Source organism: Scomber japonicus, chromosome 18 (assembly GCF_027409825.1).
Source record: "Scomber japonicus isolate fScoJap1 chromosome 18, fScoJap1.pri, whole genome shotgun sequence".
In the NCBI taxonomy this organism is placed as follows: Eukaryota; Metazoa; Chordata; class Actinopteri; order Scombriformes; family Scombridae; genus Scomber; species Scomber japonicus.
This window is the reverse complement of record NC_070595.1, coordinates 15,504,824-15,530,023: the sequence shown is the minus strand read 5'-3', so window position 1 is coordinate 15,530,023 and position 25,200 is coordinate 15,504,824. Positions and strand designations below refer to the sequence as shown.

The 25,200-nt window shown below is 41.8% G+C and overlaps 1 protein-coding gene across 1 annotated transcript; it reads right to left on the bottom strand.

The window, feature by feature from the left end:
- grid2ipa (glutamate receptor, ionotropic, delta 2 (Grid2) interacting protein, a) lies at nt 1-24,675 on the bottom strand. Its single transcript, XM_053338879.1, has 25 exons — nt 24,594-24,675; nt 22,742-22,995; nt 22,322-22,654; nt 22,043-22,197; nt 13,314-13,570; nt 12,117-12,233; nt 11,444-11,513; nt 10,654-10,950; nt 10,138-10,289; nt 9,724-9,867; nt 9,084-9,190; nt 8,802-8,952; nt 7,354-7,685; nt 6,609-6,860; nt 5,592-6,569; nt 4,470-5,363; nt 4,254-4,341; nt 3,599-3,688; nt 3,084-3,280; nt 2,798-2,953; nt 2,379-2,465; nt 2,146-2,275; nt 1,135-1,253; nt 852-1,016; nt 1-81 (listed from the first exon to the last, which is right to left on the bottom strand). The coding sequence occupies exons 1-25, from the start codon at nt 24,673-24,675 to the stop codon at nt 1-3; spliced, it is 5,688 nt and encodes a 1,895-aa protein (XP_053194854.1).
- Between the last annotated feature and the right edge of the window lie 525 nt (nt 24,676-25,200).

Below are 25,200 nucleotides of genomic sequence, written 5' to 3'. Positions count from 1 at the left end.
TTACCAGGCCAGTGGGGAGGCCATTCGTGGACTTCTGGGGCTCTTCTGGGTTTCTGCTACTTGCTGATCACTGAGAGCTCTCTGTGGTAAAGAAAACATGATTTTCTCATTACTGTGGTTATTTTATAGTTTGTGGAATGTTGCATTATCTTTTCATTATAGCTTTTTTTTTTTTTTAATCTTTTTGATATTTGTAGTATGTTTCATGTCACATCATTGATGGGTGATAAGGGGGGCAAGACATTTTCATAATTTTATTAATGAATGAATGGAACCTTGAAAACATACAGTTAAAAACTTAGAGTATGACAGTGAGATTAAAATTCCTTATTGCTACAACTGCTCTCAAACTGGTGCTCTTCAAATTTCATCACATCTACATTTGCATCAAAAACTATTGTGCACATAAAACTGAATGTGAACTGCATTTATGAACAGTGGAAATTCTTTATATGGGTCAAGCTCCCACAGAAACAAAGGCTAAAACAAGAGCAGAAGAGTTTCATCATATTGATCCTGCTGCCTTATGTGCAGCAGCTCATTATTAGCACTATAGTCTAGCAGACTTTCACTTTCTGGCTGTGCTCATTACTAAACACACTGCATTGGCCTCTCTGAGCACAAAACACTGGCATAGAGGAAAATCTCAATGAGGTCATTATTAGACATTAACATTCTCAGTGAAATTGTTTATCTACAACCATTTAAGTAATGCATCCCGAGCTGTATGAAGAAAAATGAAGGTTCTCTCAGACCATAATATTTAATAGTTTGGGGAAAGGCTGAGAAGAAACAACTGAGCATAATATGCACAAAGGTTTTGACACCAGAGATAATTCTTTCTTCCTCACCTCAAACTTGTTGATGAATTCAGAAAAGATACCAAAGAAGGCCTCGGTGTTAGCAGTTTTGCCATCCTCTCCAAAGTAGGAAGCAGTTTTGGAAAATTCCTCCATTGCTCTCTGCTGGAGGGACTCCAGAGACTGGACTGCTGGATGGCTGTTCTCCAGGTAGTTCTACACAAGCTGAAGTCAAGCGAGACAAACATTTCATGTAGTACTTCTCATCTACTACATTGGGTTTTTGTATTTATTTCTGACTGGTCTCTTTCTCTGGTAAACTTGTGAAGGATACACTCATGACGACAGCAAAACGATCCTCAGCAGTTACAGGCATCTTCTGACAGGCTGAGCGAATCTCCTGGATGGTTGTATGGAGGTCATTCATATCTGATGTGATAGTCCTCTGGTTAACTGAAGACAGTGCAGTAACGAAAATGAATAATGACATTAATGCATACATCTTAATAAGTGCTATATATTTTAAAATGTTCTTAAGATATGAAGCAGAGATCAAAGGATAAATGGATCAATTTACAGACTAAGAGAGTAATGGACAGGGAACAGGGAATAGTGTACAGGATGCTAAAATTGGAACTGTATTAGGATAAAAATTAGGCAGGGACAGTTGTTACGCACTGTGGCAGCCCCAAAAACGTGTATGAGTCAGATAAAAGAGAGCTTGAGTATATGACGGCTTGTAGGGCACATAACGGCTGTGTCACTGGTCGATAAGCATGTTCAATACTGAATGAGTCAGACGAAACTCAGACGTATCAAGCAGATTGAACTGAATAAAAGGACATAGGGAAGCCCTTGATGGTGCTTCAAATATGTCATTCCTCTGAGAGAGAGCTGTGGAGAGCTGTGGAGGAGGACAAGGCTCTCGTAGTGTGGGCTGGAATACCCAGCGGGGGCTTTCCCTGAGAATAATCTCTGTAATGCACATCATGTGTTGCACTTTCATTGTAGGTCTATAGACTATTGCCTGAATCTGCTTAATAAAAAACAAGCTTTTATTTAAAATTACACTGAAACTCAAAGTCTTGTTCACATTTTCTTTTTTAAGGTTACATTGTTCTGTTGTCTTACAGAATACACTTAAGTAAAAGTCATCTTACTGATATCTCTTTTCTCTTATCTTTATTTGGTATGAAGATAATCCAAAAGTAATGGAAACTAATCAAGTTAGCTTACTTTAATATTGTGATACTTGGATTAGGTTACTGATGACATTATTAAAAGGTAATCAATAATTACATTAGAAAACGTTATGAATGTAGCCCTCTCAACCTTGTTAATTTACCTTTGGATGCAAGAGGAACCATGGTTAGATCTTTGGAAAAATCCAACACATCAGGAAAGTGATGGCATAATGACTTGACCAGAATATGCAGAAATGTTGACTTCCCATCCACTGTTTTAGTTGTGCTTAACTGCAGAGGACATAACAGGGGGCATGATGAGCAATAACACAGGTTGGTAAAAAAACAAGCAAAAAAAACAAAACAAAACAATAACAATTTTAGTGAGATGTACCTCTGTGAGGAAGTTGATCTTGAATCCTGTTGTCTTATTGGTTTTAGGCTGGCTGTTATTCAAGTAGTTCCCCATTGCCAACACAAACTAAAGAAAGACAATTCAGCAAGCTTAATTTATCTTAATACAATTACAACATTTCTTTCCCTAAAATTAAAGTCCTGTTTACATACAAAATCAGAAAACCAGTTCTTTGAAAAAGTGAACATACCTACTAAATACTGCTCTTCCTATCAGATAACAAACACTGTGCCACAGTGCAATTGGAAGGTGGTGTGTTGCTATGTGTCTTATCAGAATCTCACAGAGTTTTGAAAACAACATTTTTATTATGCCGTCATTATCATAACAGCAGGAGTGTCTTTATACTATAAAGATTATATTTTCATTTTAATGTATTTTGCCAAACTGTATTCTACCTCTAGTATCTTAGCCAGCTTCTTGCTGGTCTTCAGCTCCAAGGAGGCCTTGTAAATACAGTCGTATGCTCCCCTCAGCTCCTCTGTCTTCTCCTGTAGAGAACACTTGAAGAGGAGGCTCTGCAGACGAACCTTGTACTCCGGTACAGATAACATCTGGTGGAAAACAGACACAAATCACACAACACAAAAAGAAATGAGCAGTGATAAAGGGACATGCAGCAAATCGACAATGACACAACCTGAGGTAACCAATCCTCTATTCTACACTTTGCTAGAACTGTACCTGCAATACAAACTGGTCTGGCTCACTAAGTTTGCTCGGGTTCTCTCTGTACTCTTCATACTTTTTCACCTCCTCTGCATCAGGGGCATACAGCAGCAGCTGTTTAATGTGAGATGGCTCCAGTCTATCGGTGGCCATGTTCATCAGCACCTGACGCAGCTCCCCTGGAGACAACTTCAGATGGGCAATCAGGATGGCTACAGGTAAAAAAAAAAAACAAAGCACAAAAGCCAATAAGATTGAAATGCTAAATTTTGAACCATGAAAGAGCCCAAAAATCCAGGCTATTAAGAAGAAAGCATAATCATCCTCATCACAAATATCATCCTCACTTTCATCTTGTCTTTTGAATAACAACTGAAGTTTTCAAAACAGCAGAAATAAAAAAAGAACATAAAGTACCAGTCAAAAGTTTGGACACGCCTTTCCATTCCTTTGAACGCGTGTCCAAACCTTTGACTGGCACTGCATATGACAAAACATAATAGAATTTTAAGCACTTGCACTATACTCACAGGCATTGTAGGCCTTCTTATGGGACAGAATTTCAATCACATCCTTCTTCTTGAAAGTGTCTGGCTGTGGAGATGGCTCTGGAACAGGCACTAAAAACGGGATCATTGTTAATAAAAACTCAAATGTTAAGGAAACAGATGGTAGTAGGTCGACACAGGGAGAGAGAGATTACATAAATTGAACATGCACATATCACATGACATTTTTGGCAATGGTTTGTAACGGGCAAACTACAAGGACTACAACAACAGAATAGGTTTAGATCACACAGTTACAGTCCACAAACGTAAGGGGAAAAATTAGAGAAATATGGGGGAAAACAATAAAATAGATGATTTTTTTTTGTTGCACATAGAATAGGGAATATGATTGAGGGTTTAAATAGATCTAATGACTAACCATCGCAGTCCGTGGGTACAGAGATCAAAGACCCAGGATGATGATGATGATGTGCTAAGAAATAATGATGCATAATCAAAAGTCAAATTGACCACCGATTAAAGCACTAAAATGATTTCTCCATGTTTCTATTTATATGTAAATGGAGTTGATGAATCCAGAATTCTTTACACACTGGCTTATGATCTTTAGCTGTCCTTAAATTTAATGTAGTGCAGATATACATAAATCTTGTACTCAGCCACTTGTACTCACGAGAGCCCTTCTGAGTCCCAAAGTGCAGCTCCAGATCCAGATACTTCACCATGTCATGCAGTTTTTCATAGTCTGAATTTGCTCCCAGCTACCAAAGACATGCAAAAAATATACTCAATAACAACGTCAGCATTAAAATATGTAGTTTTTATAGGTAATTTCCAAGTAAATCTAAATTTAATTACAATTAGTTCAGTCTCAAACATCTAAACTCACCTGTCCCCAGATAGTGCCCTCTGAGTTTTCCACCTGCTCCCAGCGCAACCTCTTCACACTCATGTGGTTTGAGTCCATCCTAGAGAGATTTGGCCTGGGCAGGGGTGGAGGGGAGCAAGGTGGGGGCAGGGGTGGAGGCGGAGGGGGCTCCAGGTGCTCTGAGGGGTCAGATAGAGAATGGGGGAGGGACTGGGGCTGACCCTGTTTGTGGTGGGACTGGGTTTGAGGCTGGTGTTGGGACTGCAGCAAGTGGTGCGAGGGTTGGGATTGTGGACGGGTGGCTTGGGTGGAGGCCTGGACTTGGTGCTGCGATTGGTGGTGTTGGGGCAGGGGCTGGAACGTGGAGAGGGTGGGCTGGTGTGGCTGGAGGGGCTGAAAGGTAGAAAGAAGGGGCTGAGGTCTGTGGGGCTGCTGGGGAGGGTGGATGACTTGAATCTGGTGTTGGAAGTCCTGTGGAGGTGGCTGTGGGGTCATGTGGTGGATATGGTGGATCTGAGGTGTGCTGGAGTGGTGGTGGGTCTGCTGGATTGAGTGGGGTCTCTGGGGAGAAGGTTTGGTGGGCTGGGGGTGATGGGTTTGGTGGATCTGCTGCTCTTGGTGTCTCCCCTGCGGTGAAGCTTGGGTTTGATGATGACCTTTCAGACTTCTCCGGCTCTGGTGTGAATGCTGACTTGGGAGGGGGGCAGGCTCTTGCTGGGCTTGATGCAGAAGCTCTGTGGAGGAGTGATGGGGCTTCGGTTGGTGTATCTGATGGGCTTGATGAAGCAGCTCTGTTGAAGAGTGGTGGGCCTGGGGTTTGTGTATTTGATGTAGCAGCTCAGTGGATGAATGGTGGGCTTGTCCCCGATGCACCTGGTGAGCGTGATGGAGGAGTTCGGTTGAGGAGTGATGAGGCTGCATTTGCTGCATCTGGTGTGCTTGGTGCAGGAGTTCAGATGAAGAATGGTGGGCCTTGGATTTGTGAATTTGATGGAGCATTTCTGATGACGAGTAGTGGGCTTGTTGAATCTGCTGCAACATCTCAGCAGATGAGTGGTGGGCTTGCGATTGTTGCAACTGGTGGAGCACCTCAGCAGAGGAATGGTGAGCTGGGGCTTGGTGCATCTGGTTGAGCATTTCTGCTGAAGAATGATGAGGCTGGGCTCTTAGGCCCTGATGGCTTTGGTAGATACCCTCAGCATAGTGACCCTGCTGGTTGGGGTGGGCTGTCGGTTGGGGTGACGGCTGGTGTGGGGGTGGTGCTGAGCGAGACAGACGTCGGTGGTAATGAGTGTGATGGGCCTGTTGCTGTTGTGCTTGGCGCATTATGTAGAGAGAATGGTTAGCGTGGTGATGGGTGGAGTCTGGAGAGGGGAGTGGGGGTAAGGACTGGTGCAGTTGTTGGGAAGGCAGTGGGGAGTGGGATTTCTGTTGTGTGGGCTGGGCAGGCATCGAGTGGTGGCTCTGGTAAATCTGTTGCATCTGTTGCTCCTCAAAGGCTTGGCGTTCCTCGTATGCTTTTTGCTCTTCATAAGCTTTACGTTCCTCATATGCTTTTTGCTCCTGGTAGGCTTGAAGCTCCTCAAATGCCTTTTGCTCCTTGTAGGCTTGAAGCTCCTCAAATGCTTTTTGCTCCTTGTAAGCTTGACGCTGTTCATACACTTTTTGTTCCTGGTAGGCTTGACGCTGTTCATATGCCTGTCTTTCTTGGTAGGCTTGTTGCTCTTGGTACATTTGTTGCTCCTCAAAAGTTTTTTGCTCCTCATACGCCTTCTGCTCTTCAAAGGCTTGTCTCTCTTTGAAGATCTTTTCCTGCAGGGCCTGCTGCTCTTGGAACAGTTGTTGTTCTTCAAAAGCTTTCTGTTCTTCATATGCTTGCCTCTCTTTATAAGCTTGTTGTTCCTCATAAGCTTGTCTGTCCTGGTAGACTTGTTGTTCTTGGTAGGCCTTTAGCTCTTGTATGGTAGCATGAACCTGTAGGTCCTCTCTTGTGGGCAGCATTTTATGTAGGGAGTGGCGTTTAGGTGGGAGGTTACTGCGAGGTGGAGGTGGGGGAGGTGGGCCAGATTTCCGGCGAATGGGCACATATGCTCTCGGGGAGTGTTCAGGGGTGTAGCTAACCTGTTGTTGCTGTTGTTGAGGCTGAGTCTGAGCAGGTACAGGAGATGGAGGGGGCGGATCATTGAACTGAACAGGTGGTGGTGGAGGAGGGGTCATGGGAGGCGGAGGAATGTGGTCAGATGAGGAGGAGTAGGTGAGGGAGGAGGCATTATCCTCTCCACTGCTGCTCTGAACATCACTTGGGCTGCTGAGTTCTGGGGCCACAAATCCTCCATTTTCTTCTTCGTCCACCCCTAAATCTTCTTCAATGTCCTCATCCTCCTCATCTGGGAAGCCCATCTGCACAACATCCTGGCATTAACACCAATTACACTTCATTAGCTCATCAACGCCAAAAAAACCTTTGAAATTCTATTGGAACATTGGTTGTCAAGCTGGACAGATTGATCAAACATTTGTGTACATGCTTTTCATTTACTTTGTTTACTGTAATACTAAACCATACCAGATATTTAAGGTTAACAGACACTTGCTTTGTAATGTTGGATTTAAATTTAAATGCTTCTAGTAGATAAATATTACTTGCTACAATTTAAACCTACAACTGAAAGCACAACAAAGGAACATTTTCCAAAAACTACAGTGGATAAATCAATTCATAAACCTTTAGCATATTTGTACAAAATACAATATTTATCACCAAACAGAATTACCTTAAAGTCCTATTTTTATGCTTTATGGTCACAAATGAGTTAACAGACTGTGTGAAACTTAATTTTTCCACTGCTACAGGTTTCTATTTGATATTGAAGACCTGGGTTTTTGACCAGGAAAGTGACTGTACCTCCTCGTAGTCATTTTCAGGTGTCAGGAAATCATCAACGATGGCCACCCTCTGTCCCAGCTGTTCACTCAGCGCATCCAGAAAGCGATCTGTGTCTTCAGACCGAGGCGGTTTGGAGAAGGTGTACCGGCGCTTGCTGCTGCGGTGGGCCGGGGGACTCGATGGGTAGTCAGGGGGCTCTGGTGGTGAAGGTGGAGGGCTGTCCAGGCTGATGTAGGGGTTGGACTCTGCACTTGTCTGACTTGTCAGCCCTGATGGGTAGAACTGGGATTGAGGAGGGCTGGGCAGAGGTTCTGGCCAAGATGTAGCAGGAGGGAGGGCTTTACGGCTACCTAAGATTAAGAACATACACACAAAATTATATAATGAAGACCAAATCTCTAAAGCATTGTGACTGACTTTTGGAGGTCTATGAACAAATAAAAGAAATAAATGAAAAGTCCTATCACTGACAGTGTGGTCAGTTCCTCTCACACAGCATATAAATCCTATACAGTTTAGTTTATCGTTTATAAATCATTCAGTCCTTTTTTTAACAAAATCTTCAATAACCCACTCTAAACATTGACCCAAGTTCTCTTCTTGAGAATCTGTAGGAAATGTCCCAAATCCATCACCAACCTCATCCAATCTCCATCAAACAATACCAATATTGTACTATATTTCTCAAAGGAAATAAAGATGCTTTAAATAGCAGTTGTGGGCAATTCAGGTGACATTTTCCCTCTATGATGGAAAAATCTGATAAGACAGTTTTTCGAGAAAGGGCTCTGAACAAAAAACAACCTGAACATGTCACCCAGAGGAATTAATCAAGTCAGAAAACACATTTTTGACTGAGAGGGGTCTTTTACAGTGTGTTTTCTAGTTCCACTTCCACCATCACCATAGCCTCTTTATGAGAGTGAGAGTTCCAGAAAAAGCAAAAAACAACATTTTGCATCTAATGTGCCCATAACCTGAGAGTCTGGCCCTGTGTGATACAGATTCACCCTATCCCTCATCTGGGTGTGGAAGAAAAGTCATGGGTGAATCAGGTCAACTTACTCCTCATATGTAGTGCTAGGTCTGAACTGGTGCCTTCCTGCACACAAAATGTAACTGACTATTAAAAGACTAATTATTAGGCTACAGCCTGAATGAAAAAACACTGAAAACAGAGGATTGTTTCTGTGCTATATATTTATATACAGAATGAAATCACAAAAACCTCTGCCAATGTAAAATTCAAGGATATTCAGCAGAGTCAGAAATGGGTTGGCTATCTTGGGATTTATCATTGTTGCACTGCAGTACTAAAAATATTTTGTTATCCTCCTTCTCTCTCATCATTCCACTAGAAACAGACACACACACACACTCACTCACTCAAACAGACCATAAATAAGAAAGGTTGTCATTTTATGTTGTACATTAGTTAATTCCAGCTGCTGTTGATTTAGTTTGGCTACCTGTGTTAGCATGTATTGTAGGGGAAGCTGTGCGGGAGGGAGGGTCCAAATCCAGCAAACTCTCAGGGGCAGGAGGAGGGCGACTCTTCAGGGACTTGGACCTCTTGGCTGAGTACATGTTCTCCAGTTCAGCATACACTGCTGACAGCTTGTATGGTGGAAATGTACAAAGAGACAAGAATAAGATTTCTTGCCCTAGTTTCAAATTAACTGCTGCAAATATTGGTGAATTCTACCGTGATACAGGTTTTTTTCTCATGAAGATGGCCCGGTACATACATTAGTGAGGTTGTTGGGAGTCTCAGGAAGCGAGGTACCATCTCCTGACTGTCTTTCACCTGGAGCCAACCTCATCCCTGTCTCCAGTACTGGCTCTGCGCGGATGCCTATGATAATCCATGCATTACATTAATTTAAATACAACACAATTGTACTCCAGAGGACTAAATGTGAGCCAGCTCTAGCCTATTATGGTTGTCAGTTTGGTTTAAGGGTGTGGGATGATTTGTTCTGATCCTACGATGGTTAAGGGAAGTTATCTTTGAACCAGTGACGTCAGAATATGGTATTAGTTTGAAACCCACTTCCGGATTTAGTCCTGGGTGGTGCCAAGCCATTTTGATTGAATTGGATTATGATAAACTAAATAATAAAAAATAAAATTTTATGGACATAAAATACCGTAGGACATGTACAGTGTGAATTTATGCCAGCTGCACTTGTCATGTAAAAAGGAGTCGAAAGCTGGAAACAAAAGAGAAAACAGAAATAATATAATTGTGTTTATGATCACAATGAGGATTATGTGAATGCTGAAGATAACGATAGTGATGACGGTGATGAGAATATTAGTGGCACGGCTGCTACGGATAAAAACAGAAACGATGATTAAAAAAAAGAATGAAGTCAGGTTCTGTACCCATGCCCAAGTGTGTGCCGATGACCAGGTCATCAGAGCTACGTCCCCTCACACTGCTCCTGTACGTGGTCCCTGTCACCCTCATGGAGCTGCTACGGCGATGGGGCTCAGGGGCAGCTTCGGGCTCTGGAGGAGGGGGAGGAGGTGGTGGTGGTGGTGGAACTGGAACACACACATATTGGCAACGCACAGGAAGAGGCAGAGGTGTATGAGGGGCTGCAGCACTGAAGTCGATTGCACTTTACTGGATTGGGGAGTTTAGTCAAGATCCCCATGATGACACATTTTCATGACAGTTTATTTCATTCAAGTGATACTTTTCCCAAACTCACACACAAACTCCTTTTCACTGATTCCCGTACAGATCCCAAAAGCCATACATACCCAAAGAATGTGACAAATGTGTGCACCCACCTGGTGCTTTGTATCCAAGAAAGCGCGAGATCTTGCTCTGGCAGTGCTCTTGCTCTTCATACGTCAGCAGCTGGTAAACAAATTGCCAGATCACCTGTTTGGCTGGGGTATCCAGCACCGGGAACACATCCACGATCAGAGTGTCAACATTCCTGTTGCCATGGAAACACAGGCAAGGTGACAGAGATTGCCTGGCTGTCAGAAGTCACAGGAACTAGTGGCTAACAGGGAAAGTTGAGCTCTGGGGTATGGCCAACCATGTAAGTGACTAAGAATTATACACATATAAGTGACTGAAGAGTATACACATTTGTATATATATATTATACACACACACCATAGGACACAATTTAGTTACCCCAATGTTCAACTGATCCATGTGCTTATTTGTGACACTTAAATGAATTATCTGCAGAAAGAGTCAAATTTAATGAGTTATCATATAACACCATATGTTCATGCATTTTTTTCAATAGATTTTGCCCCTCCATCTCTTATTCTGTTTCTCCTGCTCACCTGTGCTGGAAGAAGTTCTCCAGAGCCTTGCAGATGGTGTACCTCTCTTGAATAGTCAGCAGGTGCTCCAGCTGTTGTCCAAAGGTACGCCCCTGCACCCTGATACTGGGAGGCAGAATCTCTGCCACCCACTGCAGGGAGCTGAGCATGGGAGAGCGGGCACGTTCTGTAGGAACTCCACCCCCTGTAAGGTCCTGCTCTGATAGGCTGAAAGTAGGCGGGCCATCCTCCACTACTAGGGTGGGCATTGCACCACTGCCTTGGAGCATGGACACCACCTTCTCATGGGAAGAGGTCCTACAGGCAGACACATGGTATGCATGAAGACATATGCCAACACACTGTGTGAAAGGCACTTTATACTTCTTTTCACTATTTGTACTCTGGTTATAGCTCACAGACACTGTTTCACCTGTAAATATTCTTTTGTTGTGTATATTTCTGAAGATTGTTGTCTGTTTAAGTACATTGAAAGCCACTAATGGAGTTAAATTCCTTGTATGTGTAAACAACCTTGGTCAATAAAGATGATTCTTATTCAGATGATTAGTCATTTTACTGTACTGCATTAAAAAAAATTTCTACCAAATCAATCTGAAATAAGATTTCTCCCAACCAGCTGTGTGAACTCAAAAAATGAAACATCAGCAGGGCAGGGGAACCATATTCCCACATCTATATTTACTTGCAATTTGAACCATTTATAATGAATTTGATTTGTTATTAAACTACATGGCAAAGCTTAAGCACAAATATACACAGACTTGAAAGTCTGTAAAGTTAATTCAACCTCATGTCCAGTCCATTGAGAAACAGGATGCGGTCTCCTGGTTTTAGACCGGCCTTGTCTGCTGGGCTTCCTGTAGAACAGAGAAAAAGAGGAAAATGTGGCCGTTTTTTAGCATCTATATTCAAATAGGAATGTATTTTGCAGTTGGCAATTTAGTGTGTAATTTGCTAAAGCATTTCTAAAATTCATGAAATTCATTATGCATGAATTGAATTATTTTGCACTGAATTATTTAAAATGAAAGCTTAGTCAATAGCATTCCATATTGCCATGAGTCCAGTGTCCTTTTTAGTAGCACTGACTTGTAGTGGTACCTCAGTGTCAACCTTATACATTTTTATATACGGTTATTTGTTTTTCACTTTTTCATGTTTGTTTGTAACATTTTTGTGACATATACGCAGCAACAGAGTGACAACTGAATCTGACATAATTTAGTGGTGTAAATACTAAAATATGAAATACAGTGCACTATGAAATGCAGTTCGACTCTTTGTTGCATGTTGGCCCCCTATCTTCCTCTCCCTTTATTTTTTTAATGTATTTTTTCTTGTCATGTGAATGAAGAGGCAAAAAAGATGTCTGATTTGACCATTTACGTCTTAAAGGACTAGCATAGCAGTGGAGTTTGGAAGTGCTCAATGCACATTTTTTACACATATTTTAAACTCACCTGGGACAACGGAGTCAATCCACACTGGAGCATGACCTCTAAGAGTGAAGCCAAAGCTCATGTTGCCCTTGCACACTCTCACTGTCCTAAATAGAGGGATTGAACATTGGTTAATGGCTGGTTTAAGGCTCTCTAAAGTAAAAGTGGTTCCATCAAAGCAAGTGTTCAAAATATACTGTATAATGGATTGCTTAATTTACATGTTTAAAGCTGGAGTGTGGGACTTCTGTCTTCTGGCAGTGAAAGTAATTACAAAAACAATGTCAATATGTTCTTACATCATTGGCTCTACTACTCTATGGCTACTCACACAACCCCTGCAAAATGACTATTTTCATTATCAGAATTTGATCCATTTGGTTAAAGGTCACGGTTCACACAGAGTGTATTTTGTATAGTTCATTGCACAGTGTTGTGGCTACAATGTCTTCAAAAAGTCCGCTGCAATTTAATTGATAAGCCCTTCTGCCCATCCAGAAGCTTCTGAAGCCCAACTTTGGTCCTCCTACAGATTTCCATATTCAGCATACTACTTTGAATTCATATCCTGCTTGAACATCGCCACTTAAATATGGACAGTATATCCCCAGGGAGCTGCATAACATCCTCATAAAACAGCCATAGAGAACATTAGCAGTTTCTTGGGGCACTTCTTCCCCTAAAATTTCATGAAGCTGTCATATGATGTTTTGCAATCACGTTCTTTATTTGTTTTAAATTTTTAAAACCATCTAAGCACATAACAAACTGCCATCAGTTCATAAAGACATGACAGGAAACAACACAGAGATGAGAACAGCAGGAGATCAGGCATGACAGTCTAAACAGGTTTTTGTTCCCATTGGTTTCACCACTGACAGGTCTATTTTCCACTAAGACTCCTACACATCTTAATTCACCTAAATTCCATGCATACACAGGAAGAACTGTCACAGCAGTTATCATGTTTCTGCTGGAATGTTTTTATATGTGATCAGACATGGGGTGGAGAGAAAAATGGTTTTCTTTTCAAGCTAAAAATGAAACATGAGACAAGAAAATGTGTCACTACTGCTGATGAAAGGCAAAATTACACAGGAAACAAGAAGAAAGGATGTGCAATGAAAATACTGTCCAATCAAAATCTGTGATGCCATTTATCAGTGAATAAGGCTGGATCATTGACACTTCATACAGACCTGCAGTTGGTTGTGGAACCACTAGAGTGGCCGGCTATCAGTGAGGTGGTCTTGCGCATGCCACGGGTGGGGGGAGCCACGCCTTCTTCTGCGTGGGTGCGTGGCACTGAGCTGGCGCGGGTGGACACCAGAAGCCGTTCTGGGTGATCCTCACTCCGGCTGCGGCGAAGGCGGTTGCGGCTAGGGTCACTAAAGCTCCGCCCCTTGATACGACTCATCAGGCTCTGGGAAACCACTTCATCAAAACGCTCCCGATGCTTCTTGGGAATGAAGATCCTGGAAAACATTGTGGAATTGGAGACAAACTCAGCTTTAGCTAAAAAAAAACTCTGGAGGAAAGCAAAGGTTGAGAAGCAAATTAGTCCAGTTCAGCTTCTCTTCTGTGCTGTCAATGGAAAGATGATTTCTACATCACAAATACAGATATGCTTTGCTGTAAATGTTCTAAAGCTAAATACAGAGTCTTCAATCAGAACAAGATGTGAAGCATCTCAGCCAAAATCCCTCAAAAATCCAAAATGTTATATCCTGTTCTCTCAAAGCATCCATTGTCCAGAGTATACAAAACAAAACACTAGAGGGATTATTCTTCTGAATACGTATTGTTCCAGCAGCAGGATCCACTTAATTGGTTCAAAAATAGTTCAGTCCATATTATCTCATGGGAGGATCGAGGCAGGTAGAAGTGATTGGTCCAGCGTTAGTACGTGCGTTGTGTGTTTTTGAGAGTGTATGTATGTGTGTGAGCAAGAGATAAGTAGACGAGGAAAGCTTTTGTCTTTTTTGTGTGGTCCTGTCACATTAACAGCTGCAGTTACGAGTGTTCAGCATCAGTGACAGCTCACAGCTAATAAGCGAAAAGGAAGAAGTACAGTGCCAGGGCCACCCCTGGGAAAAAGGACTCCACTCCCCCCACTAGTGTTATTTCCCACCCCCACAAACAAATTCTGTTGCTTTTTTCTTCTTAAAGGAAAGAACACACCCTTAGACACTCTTAAATATCAGATTGTGGCATTCCAGTGGTGCTGGAATGCTGTACATCTGGATGAAAATGTAGTCAATAAAATGAAGGTTGGAATAAGTAGTGTTGGCTATTAATGTTTGTTGATATAAATAACAGACTTCTCCCTTTTAAGATTTTTCACAATCAGCACCCAGTAGTTTAGAAACAAGCCTTTTTCTTTGTTTCCCAGGACGAACACTGAAACCTGACAAATATAACTGCTGTTTTAGACTGAATGTCTTCTCCCTTGTAGCTGTGCTGTCTGCTGCATATGCTTTATATTTTCCCAATTATCTGCAAGAAGACGAAATACAGGCAAGAAAACAACATAAATGACCCAGAAATACAAGAAACACGGCCAATAAAGTGTTTTTCCTTTAAATCTAGGGCGCTTTCTTCCTATTTTTTTTCTTTTATCTGTGGTTCTTTACAGACAGGCACAGAGTTACAGAAGCAAATCTCCATCTCACACACCTAATTTGTCCCTTTTCTCTTTTGCATATCTTCCACCACATCCCTCCTACAAAATGATTCCACTTCAATGCTCAACACAAACCTCCCTCTCTCTCTCTGAATCCTGTCTTCATTACGGGTCTCCTGGGTGGTTTCACTTTGCAGAGGAGAAATGAGTGCTTGGGTTTTTTGGAGTGCACCAGTTCCAATAAGCAACCAGATACAGCACAACTCCTCAATCAAATGCCACTGTTGAGAATAAGGCTCAGTGGTACAGTATTGTTTTTAAAGTTGTCCCAGTGCCTTTGCAGGAACATTTGAGAGCACTGTTAGAGAATCATCTAATCCTTGCTCCCTATTTGATAGTTGCGTAAAAATGTACACCATGTTTTGGATTTGAATTATGAGTGACGCATTAGTTGAGCTGTCTCCACACCATATTTTGAAAATCTAAAGTTGAGTGAATATTAAGAGATTTATCCCCATTGGATATTTCTTTCCATGACAAGATTATGACTCACTAAACTTCAAAGACATTTGAACAGACACACACACAAAAAACATAATGAAGAAATGTAAACCTAATCTGTAGCTCTTTTTATATATATATAAATTAAGTCGTAGACTAACACACACCTAGTGTGCACTGTATGCTCACCATATATAAATATAATGAATTCAAAAGTTACCATGTCATTCAAAACAAATCAGGCTTTAATGGAAAAAGAACCCCCCAAAAAACCCACGTCATTTATAATCGCAACTTTGATTTTCCGCTCTGAAATCTATGCATCAGAGTCTCATCTTTAAGTATGGTACAACACAATGTTAGTGTATTGCAAGTGTAATTATTCCAAAGAGTATTACATTGCAACATTGCAACATTTCCTAGTCGGCTACCTTGTGGAATCGTACAACTCACTCATATGAGTGCGTTCTAACCCATCTGTGGAAGCATTGCCTGTGTCATAAGCCAAGAACGACATGCCATAAATCATAGTTGATCGTGCAATCAATTTCAGCATTAAAAAGGTTGTAATAAGGCCAAATTTAATGAAGCACAATTTGAGCGCATAGAGAATGAATTGCTGTAAACCTAATTATAGACCTTTTCCTGATCTCTGCTTCCCTAGAAAGATAATAGAATATGTTCTTTATGGTCAACTCTGTAATCATCTTACTGATTCAGACATGAACTTTCTTGTAATATGTTGCATTGTTTCAGGAATTGTCTACAGTTGGTGTCAAAAACAGTTAACTTATCCTATGGTGTTCCACAGGGATCGAATGTAGATCCTCTTTTATTTCACATCCTTGTTAAACTCAGATCCATCAAACAGAAACACATCTCTCTCTCTCTCTCTCTTAGTGGACAACCACAAACACATGTGCCATATTTACTTTAAAACCTTTAAAACCAAGGGAAGTAGTGCAAGTAGATGACAGTGATTAAGTGCATGGTACCTTAATGCAGCAAAAAGTCAACCCTTCCCTCGAGGGCTCTGCTGTGCTTGTGTGCGACAACAGGCTTCTCTATACTGCTAGATCGAGGTTCAGTTAAGTATAGCAAGAGATAACTAAAGTTATTCTAGTAAGAGAAATATTATGACAACTTAAAATAGAAAGAAAAAGATATAAAGTTAGTTAAACGTACACCACAGAAACCAGAGTAAGCAACAGAGAAATAAAGGGACATAAGTTGATAAAAGACAGATTGACAGGAAGACAAACAGTTGAAAGTGATTAAATAATATGAAAATTGTCAGACATACAGTAGATACAAAGACATAAGCATTGAAAGATCTCAGAACCAGAAACAAGAAAGTGGAGAACTAGAGCTCTTTCTAGGCCAGGGTCATGTAACTATTGGGCATGTAGTTAGGTAGTGCTTACAGGCTATGTAGGCCACAGAACTTTCCCAAACAACACTCATACATCACCGTGGTCACTCAGACAAACGGCAGATAGGGAAAACTAAACAGAACAAGGCAATTTATTATGTTTTTATGACTCTCTAGCTCTATTTCTCTCAGCCAACTATTGATTTTCCACCTTCTCCACTGCTCTCTACCATCCTCACACCACTGCTCTATTCTGATTTCAGTCAAAGAACATTTCACTTTTCTCATTTTGTAACCCGGCCAAAACAAGTGACTCGAAACTTCACAGTTCCCTCCATTGAAGTTAGATGTAGGCCTTGGGATGCCCTCAATTAGAAAGAGGGCGAGAGAAACCTATAATTAGGTCTGAAGGAGGGGTGGATCAAGGACACAGCACAAAGAGGAATGAATGACAACTGCAATCAGCTGGGAAACTCATTGCAAGAACCATTATCATCAGACCCACTTCTGATCGGCCAATTTGACAGCTGGGCCAAGGATGAATTTGCAAGCACAAAAAAATAACTTGAGATACATCAGTCAAAGAGAGAAGAGAAAACAAAATGAAGAATAACTTAACAGTAGTTATTCGTAGATGTCAAACTCTGGATTTTGCTTAAATTAAACAATTTGCTCATCATGTTTCAGATAACAGAGTCAGATTTAGAGACAGCACACATTTTCATATTATTATACAGTGTGCTGACAGAAAGTGTAAAACAATCACCAATATACGCCTCAATAACTAACACCAAAAGAAGTTGCAGAACAATACTTGAGCAACTTTACACTCAAGTCAGCACAAACAACACAAATTAAAGTGAACACCGCGGAGATCAAAGAAAAAGTGCCATACCGAAAATGTCTGGAAAGGCTCCTATCCCTTCCCATGGCTCTTCGGGGCTTTGAGGAAGTGCCTGAGCTCAGTTAAGTAACTCAAATACCTCCCCTCTATCTCGGTGAGTCTCCATCTACTTAGAACAAACAACTCTCCCGGACAAAGGGGAAAGAAGAAAAAGAGGAGAAATAGGAAGGTGTCCTGGATTTCAAAAGCGCTTGCTGCAGGGTCGGAAAGCAGCCAGATGAAGAAAGAGGGAGAATGAAAGAAAGGGAGGGAGCAAACTAGAGTTGCTGTGGTTTACATCCCTCCACACCTCCAAAACATCCTCAGGCAGCATCATCAGCTGTTCTCCAACTTCATCTTTCGGGCCGTGGTCTTCCCTTGTCCCCATCTCGTATCCCTGTCTTCCTCAGTTTGCAAGAGAAGTCCGGGTCAAGGTCACCACAGGGTAGTCTTCTCGGTCATGGTTAAAGGATAATCCTTATCACTGAGTTGTCCATCATTCGGCAGTAAGATGTAGTGAGTGACAAATCTTATCTTTCCTCAGTGGAGGAGGAAGGATAGAATGAGATGAACAGAGGAGTAAGTGAGGAGGGAGAGAGGAGAGAAGTGGAGAAGAGAGGAGAGTCCCGATGGAATTTACTAGGCAGGTCAGCACAATGACTGGGACAATGAATGTGCAATAATGTGCATAAGTGAAAATACAGACACTTTGACAGTCATATCTGTGTGATGTGTGCTCTTGTTTTAATAGCTTGATAATCAACTACCAATTTCTCAAAGATAGAAGCACACTGGTACTCACACACAAAAGAAAATGTTAAATAAACTGCATTGTATCCTCTATACAGGGTTGAGAATACATCAGTGTAATTAATTCACAGCTTTGAAGTCTATATACAGATATAGTATCAGACAAAGGATGACAGCTTACAATAATTACATTCAATTACCAAAACTCTGCAAAACTACATGAACAAAAGAGATAATAGGTTTTCTCTGAGATACACACAGATATACAATCTTTTGCATAACTTTCAAGTGTTTCAAGCACTCCCTAACCCCTGGGTTTTAGAGTCGTTTAAGAATCGACACAGGCAAGTGCGCCAGAAACCTAAGAGAGAATTTATTAAAAGAAGTAGGCTGCTTAAAAATAGAACACATCCTGTGGGAAGGCAAGGCAAATCGGCGAGGGGACAGAGGCAGACTGAGCCGAGCATGGCCCAGCTGGTCAAGTTTTACACAGCCTGCAGAAGAAATAACTTCACAAGCTGTTAAGCACACCTCACATCCTTTGACACACAACCTCTAATTATCACACTGAGGTAAGGGCTAATGATGAGTAGTAGTGCATGTGTTAGTGTGTGTATGAGTGACTGGCAAAGGAAGTGACAGTGGTTGAGGTGGAGGGAGAGACTTACATACTGGGAGGCAGAAATTGTGGGAGGAGGCAGCAAGTAAATAAAAGAGGGAGATCCAGTGTCGATTGCAGAGACATTAATTCTCCAAACAACAAACAATGAGAGTGAACAAGCTAATTAATTTGTTCATCTTAATCAATAGCTGGTATTCCTGTTGTGTGGTTGGATGCACAACTGTTCAAATCACTGTGATTAGAACCTTTAGAGCAATCAAACTAAACAGAGAAAAATAGACAATAAATACTGACATATTCAGACTAGATCTCACTACATCTTAAAGTACCAGTGTATGCGATTTAGTGGCATCTAGTGGTGAAGCTGCAGATTGCAACCAACTGGATATCCTCCTCCTCCTCCAAGCATGTAGGAGAATCTACAGTGGGTATGAAACTCAAAAAACTCTCTAGAACCAGTGTTTGGTTTGTCCATTCTGTGCTACTTTAGAAACACGACAGGCTCTGTGGAAAAGGCCCAGCTCCCTCTGTAAGGTAACGAAAACACAACAATTCCATTTCTGCCAAGTCCATTCAGCTAGATAACACAAAATTCGACAAAATAGTCTACAGCCTTGCTAGCAGCTCTGTAAGACTGAACTTAGTCACTGTTAACACTAACGGGAGAGGAAAAGTCATTGGATCACCAAAGTTGCAAAGATTCATCATCTGGGAAACCTGCATGTCTGTGAATGTATGGCAATTCATCCAATAATTGTCAAGATCTTTTAGTGGGGACCATAGTGGTGGACTAATCAACCAAATAACAGACCAATATTACCATCCCTAGTAGAGTATGGCCAAAAACCTCAAAAGCCACCCACAACTTTGTCACAAAATATCATCAACAACAAATTTTCCTAAGAGACTACTTCCACATCACATCATTTCACCGGCAGCCATTTTCACCAACACTACCCTGAGGCATGGCTTATGGACAATCTGGAAGCAATACATCCTAAGGCTCCTTCTACAAAAACATGATTACCAGATTCTGCTGAAAACATCCAAAACGATCCCAAATGTGCAATGTAAATAAGATGAATAGTAATAGTATAATGAGCTTTCTTGAGAATAAAAACCCAACAATATATTGTAAGATTTGCACAGCCTAATTGGCATGAAGGAACATGTTACACATAACAGCACTGTTAATAACAATAACACAATGACACAGCAAGTAGACATAAAGAAGAGGGATAACTTTGCATATCATATCATAGTCTCTCGAGGTCACAGTGCACGTGAACACCACAAACCAGGATGGAATTATGGGTAACGGCAGCTAACTGAAGTTAGATTTTAGATAGATTCAGACTCTAATTGGGGGAGCCACTGTACTTTTTCATTGCCTAAAGGTGAAGAAAACAGTTCTCAGTCCTCTGTGGATACGGCTAATGCATAATTAAAGGTACCCCTGTGCTAAACAAATATAACAAAGCCTTTTAAAGGCAGCTTTCTAAGAAAGGAAATGTGCGATGAAAGCTGTGTTACAGACAGCTGTGTCAGAGTAAACTGAGATGGCTGGACAACAGCTTTGTCTTTTAGCTGGAGAGGGAATGTATTACTCACCAAAAATGAGCCACTGGAGAAACAGTAATTGATTATAACAAGACTGTTACTATAAGAAGATTCAGCTGTACTGTATCTTACTTCATCTATATAAGACAGACACCAGAGAACACTTAAACACGAAACTTGATGACCACTCTCACTACAGCAGTCTGGAAATGTGTAATAACAAATTGTTTTTTAGTACTCACCTGAGGCAGCAGTTCATAATTTCTCCCAGCATAAAGCTTCAACACGAGGACCCTGAGCATGTGTGTGAGAGAAAGTGCTGTGTGCATGTTTCTCTGTTTTTGCATGTGTGCATATCTCAACCACCAGCAGCAAACTGGCTGCAGTCGCTATGAGCTGTATGAAGAGGAGGGAATAAAGAGCATCCACTGATGTGATCCACCAGAAGAAGAAAAAAATTGGTGCATGTATCAAAGGGTTCGCATCACAGCTGCCAGAGAGAAATGGGAAATAAAGAGACCAACGGAGAGAAAGTCAGACTGCGAGGAAAAGACGGATGGGATAAGTGACGGGAGAAAAAATGCAAGCGTGTGCAGAGGTATTGTGTTTGTGGTTTTGATTTTCTGATCAATGCTGAGGAGGAATAAATGCAATATTCAGCAGTAAATGTCTAACTTTACCCTTGTATACTGTACCTCTGTGGGGAGGAACAGAACAAAGTGACATGTGACAGTAAAATGAAGATAAGGAGATTTTCTAAAATATTGTTTTCATAGGGCAATTAAGGGGTTTGTGCTCCCCTCACTGTGCTCCTATTCTTGTGTACAGCTGACAATAAAAAACAATAACACTCCCTGGTGCAGTTTTCTAAGTGTTCAATAAGGCACAAATTATGAGAAAAGATTTAGAAATTCACAACAAAACCAAGTAGTGCAAGGATTTTGGTAAGTTTTACTGAGTTAAATGTTAATTTCTCCAATCAGCTTAATTTTAATTGACTAGCATAGAAATCATAGATGGGAGATCATATGCCATTGACACTGAGATGGACACGTTTTTCTTCTTATTTGTTTATATTTGCTGTAATGTGTAGCTGAGCTGTTCTGTTAATGTTTTGCCATTATATGCTAGTCAACTCTAATCATTTACAGAAGGATTCCACCACTTACATAACAACCAACAACCAAAACGAATCTGCAGACATAATTAGTGCAATTTCAGTTATTTAGTATTCAACAGCAACTTGCCTCACAAATAAACATCTCAGTTACTACACTATAATGCCTGAGGGGACTTTAATGCAACTCTAAATTCACAAGCATATATACCCTATACCCACTGCTGGCTAAAATATTAATGTGCTGTCCTGATTTCATCACTGGCACTGACAGATATTACAACCAGGTGTAAAGCCACCACTGGAGCAGAGCTCATTTATTTTTATGTGAGCATGACAAGACTTTGTGTCAATGCAGAGAGATCATTTTAAGAAGTTCCCTTTGTATCTGCCAAGGCTTCTTTCATGAGCATTTGAGAAGTGGAAAAAAGACTCAAAAACACATAATCAACATTCACACATGAGTGTTTAACTTATCAATCTGTCTCTAAATATGTATCTTAGCAACTAATTGGGTACCTGACACTATCAATTAGCTGTTGATGATCTTCTGTGATCAAGATGTCAGGCAGGGCCTCAGCCAGACTTTCCACATCTCTCTCTGCAGCATACTGCTTCAGCACCTCAAACAGCTGTTCCTTCACATCCAGCTCCTCTCCAAGCACTTCCTCCACCTGATGGATAAATATATGCACAGACATGGCTTATTATACCCTAATTAATTGAGAGATTGTAAGTACACTAAACATGAAACATTTTATAAACAAACATCCCCATCTATTTGACGCATACACCCACCTTCTTATTGAACTCCATAGCCTTGTGGGCACGACTCTCCCTCACACTATCCCCGCTCTGTGACAGCACTCTCATGCTGCTGCTCAGCCGCTTGGGCCGCCGGGCCATACTGAGCACGCCCAGACGTAGAGGCCGACCCTGGGCTGCTTTGATCATGGCCGCTGCTGTTTCATGATGCTTCACCGGGATGCCGTTGACCTCCATGACATAGTCTCCCGCCTTGAGACCAGTACGACCAGCCGGACCATTAGGCATGCAGTCTTCCACCATGAGAGGGCTGTCTCCCACTATAGTGAAGCCAAAACGGCCATCTGGGCCAGGAGTGATGTCAAGCTGAAGAAGGGGAAAAAGTATATTTTTTGCCACCTCAGTGCTGTTAATGTTACACATCCACTGTAGGTTCATTGGGTGTCAGCTAACCTGTTCGATCCGAGACACCACCCCAATGCTGGGTGGCACCGTCTTGAGCGTCTGAGCCAGAGCGATGAGTGCCGGTGTGCTGAGGTTGGTCACGTCCTGGCCCTCAATGTCAACTACCTGGTCACCAGGCTGCAGGCCTGCCAGGAAGGCGCTACTGCCCTCCACTACAGACAGGATGTAGCTGGGCCCAGTGCCACCCAATCGGAAGCCAAACGCCTCAGGCCAGTTCTGATTGGTGGCAGGCAGGCCAAGGTCTGGAGGATGGACAGAAGGTGAAACTACAAGTAGTAGAGAGGTTCAAACAGATAATCTGCATGATTTCAGGAAGACACAAGTTTGGTCTATCAGTTTACACACACTGTTCATCTTTTACAGCTTGTAGGATATGTATGTCATGTCAGCGTGTAGGAACATTTCTAATGTGGTGCAAGCTGCTCATACAGACGAGCAGGTTGTGAGCTGTGAAATGGAGGTCAAATTGGCCGTTGGTTTAAATAGGGCACCTTAGTGATGGAACTGCATTGCTGTCGCGGCAGGGACACTGGTCCATTTAATGAAGCCATAAATATAAATAGACAGAACTCATGTCAAATTACATTTTTATATTAACAGATGGGGATTTTTTTCTGTAAGCTGACTGACAGTATGAGGAAACAGAGTGAAGGAGGTTATTTCTGACTGCTGGTATCTAGCCCACATGTTAAACTGCTGGCCTTCCCCTGGTCACTGGCCTCATTCTACTGCTGCACAAAGTCTCCCAGCAGGCTCATTTGAGTTCATCTCCTCTCATATACAGTCGATTGCATATGTCCAATATATGTAGGACATTATAGGATTTGGTAAGTCTACTCTGTGATGTTCTTATCCCAAACTCGCTTCATATTCTGGATCATGAACTGAACATAAACGTCATTCAGCACTTGTACTTTCCTCTGCATTTTATATTTAAGTTGTATTATGCAATCTCTACGCCCTCTTGTCCTTTGTACCTTTCACATTATTATTATAAGGATATTTGTATATATACAGCAGTATTAAATACTACACTGAATCTAGTTTGTATTTAGGTCAGATTTCTAACATATTTGCCACAAGTTGAAGCAGCACTGCCTCTCTCATCAACAACAATCTTAATCAAGTCTTATCATTTGACAGCTTAACCCAGAGGTATAAAAATAGAAGGTAAAACTTGACTTTGGAAAATATAACAGAACACAACGGTGTAAGAAAAATTATACAACTGCAGGTACAAGGAACAAATTCACCTTCATCCATCAAACCACCAGCACCAAACAAACCACTGTTTTACTTTTTGTAATTGATCAGAGGCATAGAAAGATGGAAAAAGAGGGCAAAGCAAGACAGAAGAGGACAGACTAAATTAGAAGGTAAGAAAAGTTTTTTTAAAAAGTGCATGAAAAGTGAGAAAATAAAAGTCAGTACAAGACTTTGCAAAGAAATGTCAGATCTGCTTTAATGCAAAGACAGACAAACATGCGGGAGATCTTAAGGGAGCGCACGGCTAAATATTCAGGGTGAGGTGTGGCTGAGTGAATAAAATATATCCAAAAACTCAAAGAGGCACAGTACCTGGTGTGAGTCTGCTGCAAGGAAACATCAATCTGTAGCTGATTATTGATCTTAAATAGATTGAGAAATCACTGACATAGAGCTGTGGATCTTTTCTCTCCACCAGAACACACGCAGCGCTCAGATAATTGTCACTTCTTTTTGTCCTATTCCCTCCAGCCCTGATATAAAATCTAAGCTTTAGTTCCTTTGAGCTCCTCTTACCTCCAGCAGATAGGACAGTTTATTATGTAAAAAGTATGACTCGGAGAATGAGACTTACAGAAATCTTTGGAGGCACTCCGGGTCCCGGACTTGCTCTGGCGCAGGGAGAAGCGGCCCTTCCTGCTCAGGAAACGCCTCATCCTTGCCCGGCTTGCAGCAGGGCACGTTCCAGCCAGCCTCCCTTCACCCCCGGCCGGGGGGTTGATGCAGCCAAAGAGTGTCCACGGACACCCTTGTGCTGCTCCTCACCTGAGCTCACTGCCTCCCAAGGCTCTACCCAGCTAGGCAAATCAATTGCGCCTAAAAGGTCACATCGGTAGGTTATGTAGGCCAGTGCCTCCAGCTGTTCTCAATCAGAGAACCAGCGGACTGCAGCTGAGGAGAAGCAGGCCAAAATAGAGGGGAGAGCGTATGCAAGTCAGGCTCTCCATCCTGGGTGAGGCGATCCAGCCTCAGCCTCAGTCCAAGCCCTATGGCTGAGCGATGATCAGAAAACTGGGACACACTCACTTGGTCCTGAAATGGTTCTTTGCAAGGAAAGGTACTGCGAAGCCCCATTTTTCTATAAATACCTTTCCCTCTCTCTCTCTATCTCCCAACCTCTCTCTCTGTCTCCCTCTGTTACTCAAGTGGATGGGGCCCTCTCAGAGGGCTGAGGAATGACC

What these genes read in the sequence shown, in the direction of transcription:
- grid2ipa (XM_053338879.1), bottom strand. Translation starts at nt 24,675, where the DNA reads ATGAGGCGTTTCCTGAGCAGGAAGGGCCGCTTCTCCCTGCGCCAGAGC. An exon ending in CTCCCAACAACCTCACTAAT is followed by an intron (nt 8,953 to 9,083) that starts GTATGTACCGGG and finishes CCACCATACAAG; the next exon opens with CTGTCAGCAGTGTATGCTGA. An exon ending in CTGAAAATGACTACGAGGAG is followed by an intron (nt 6,861 to 7,353) that starts GTACAGTCACTT and finishes TGTTAATGCCAG; the next exon opens with GATGTTGTGCAGATGGGCTT.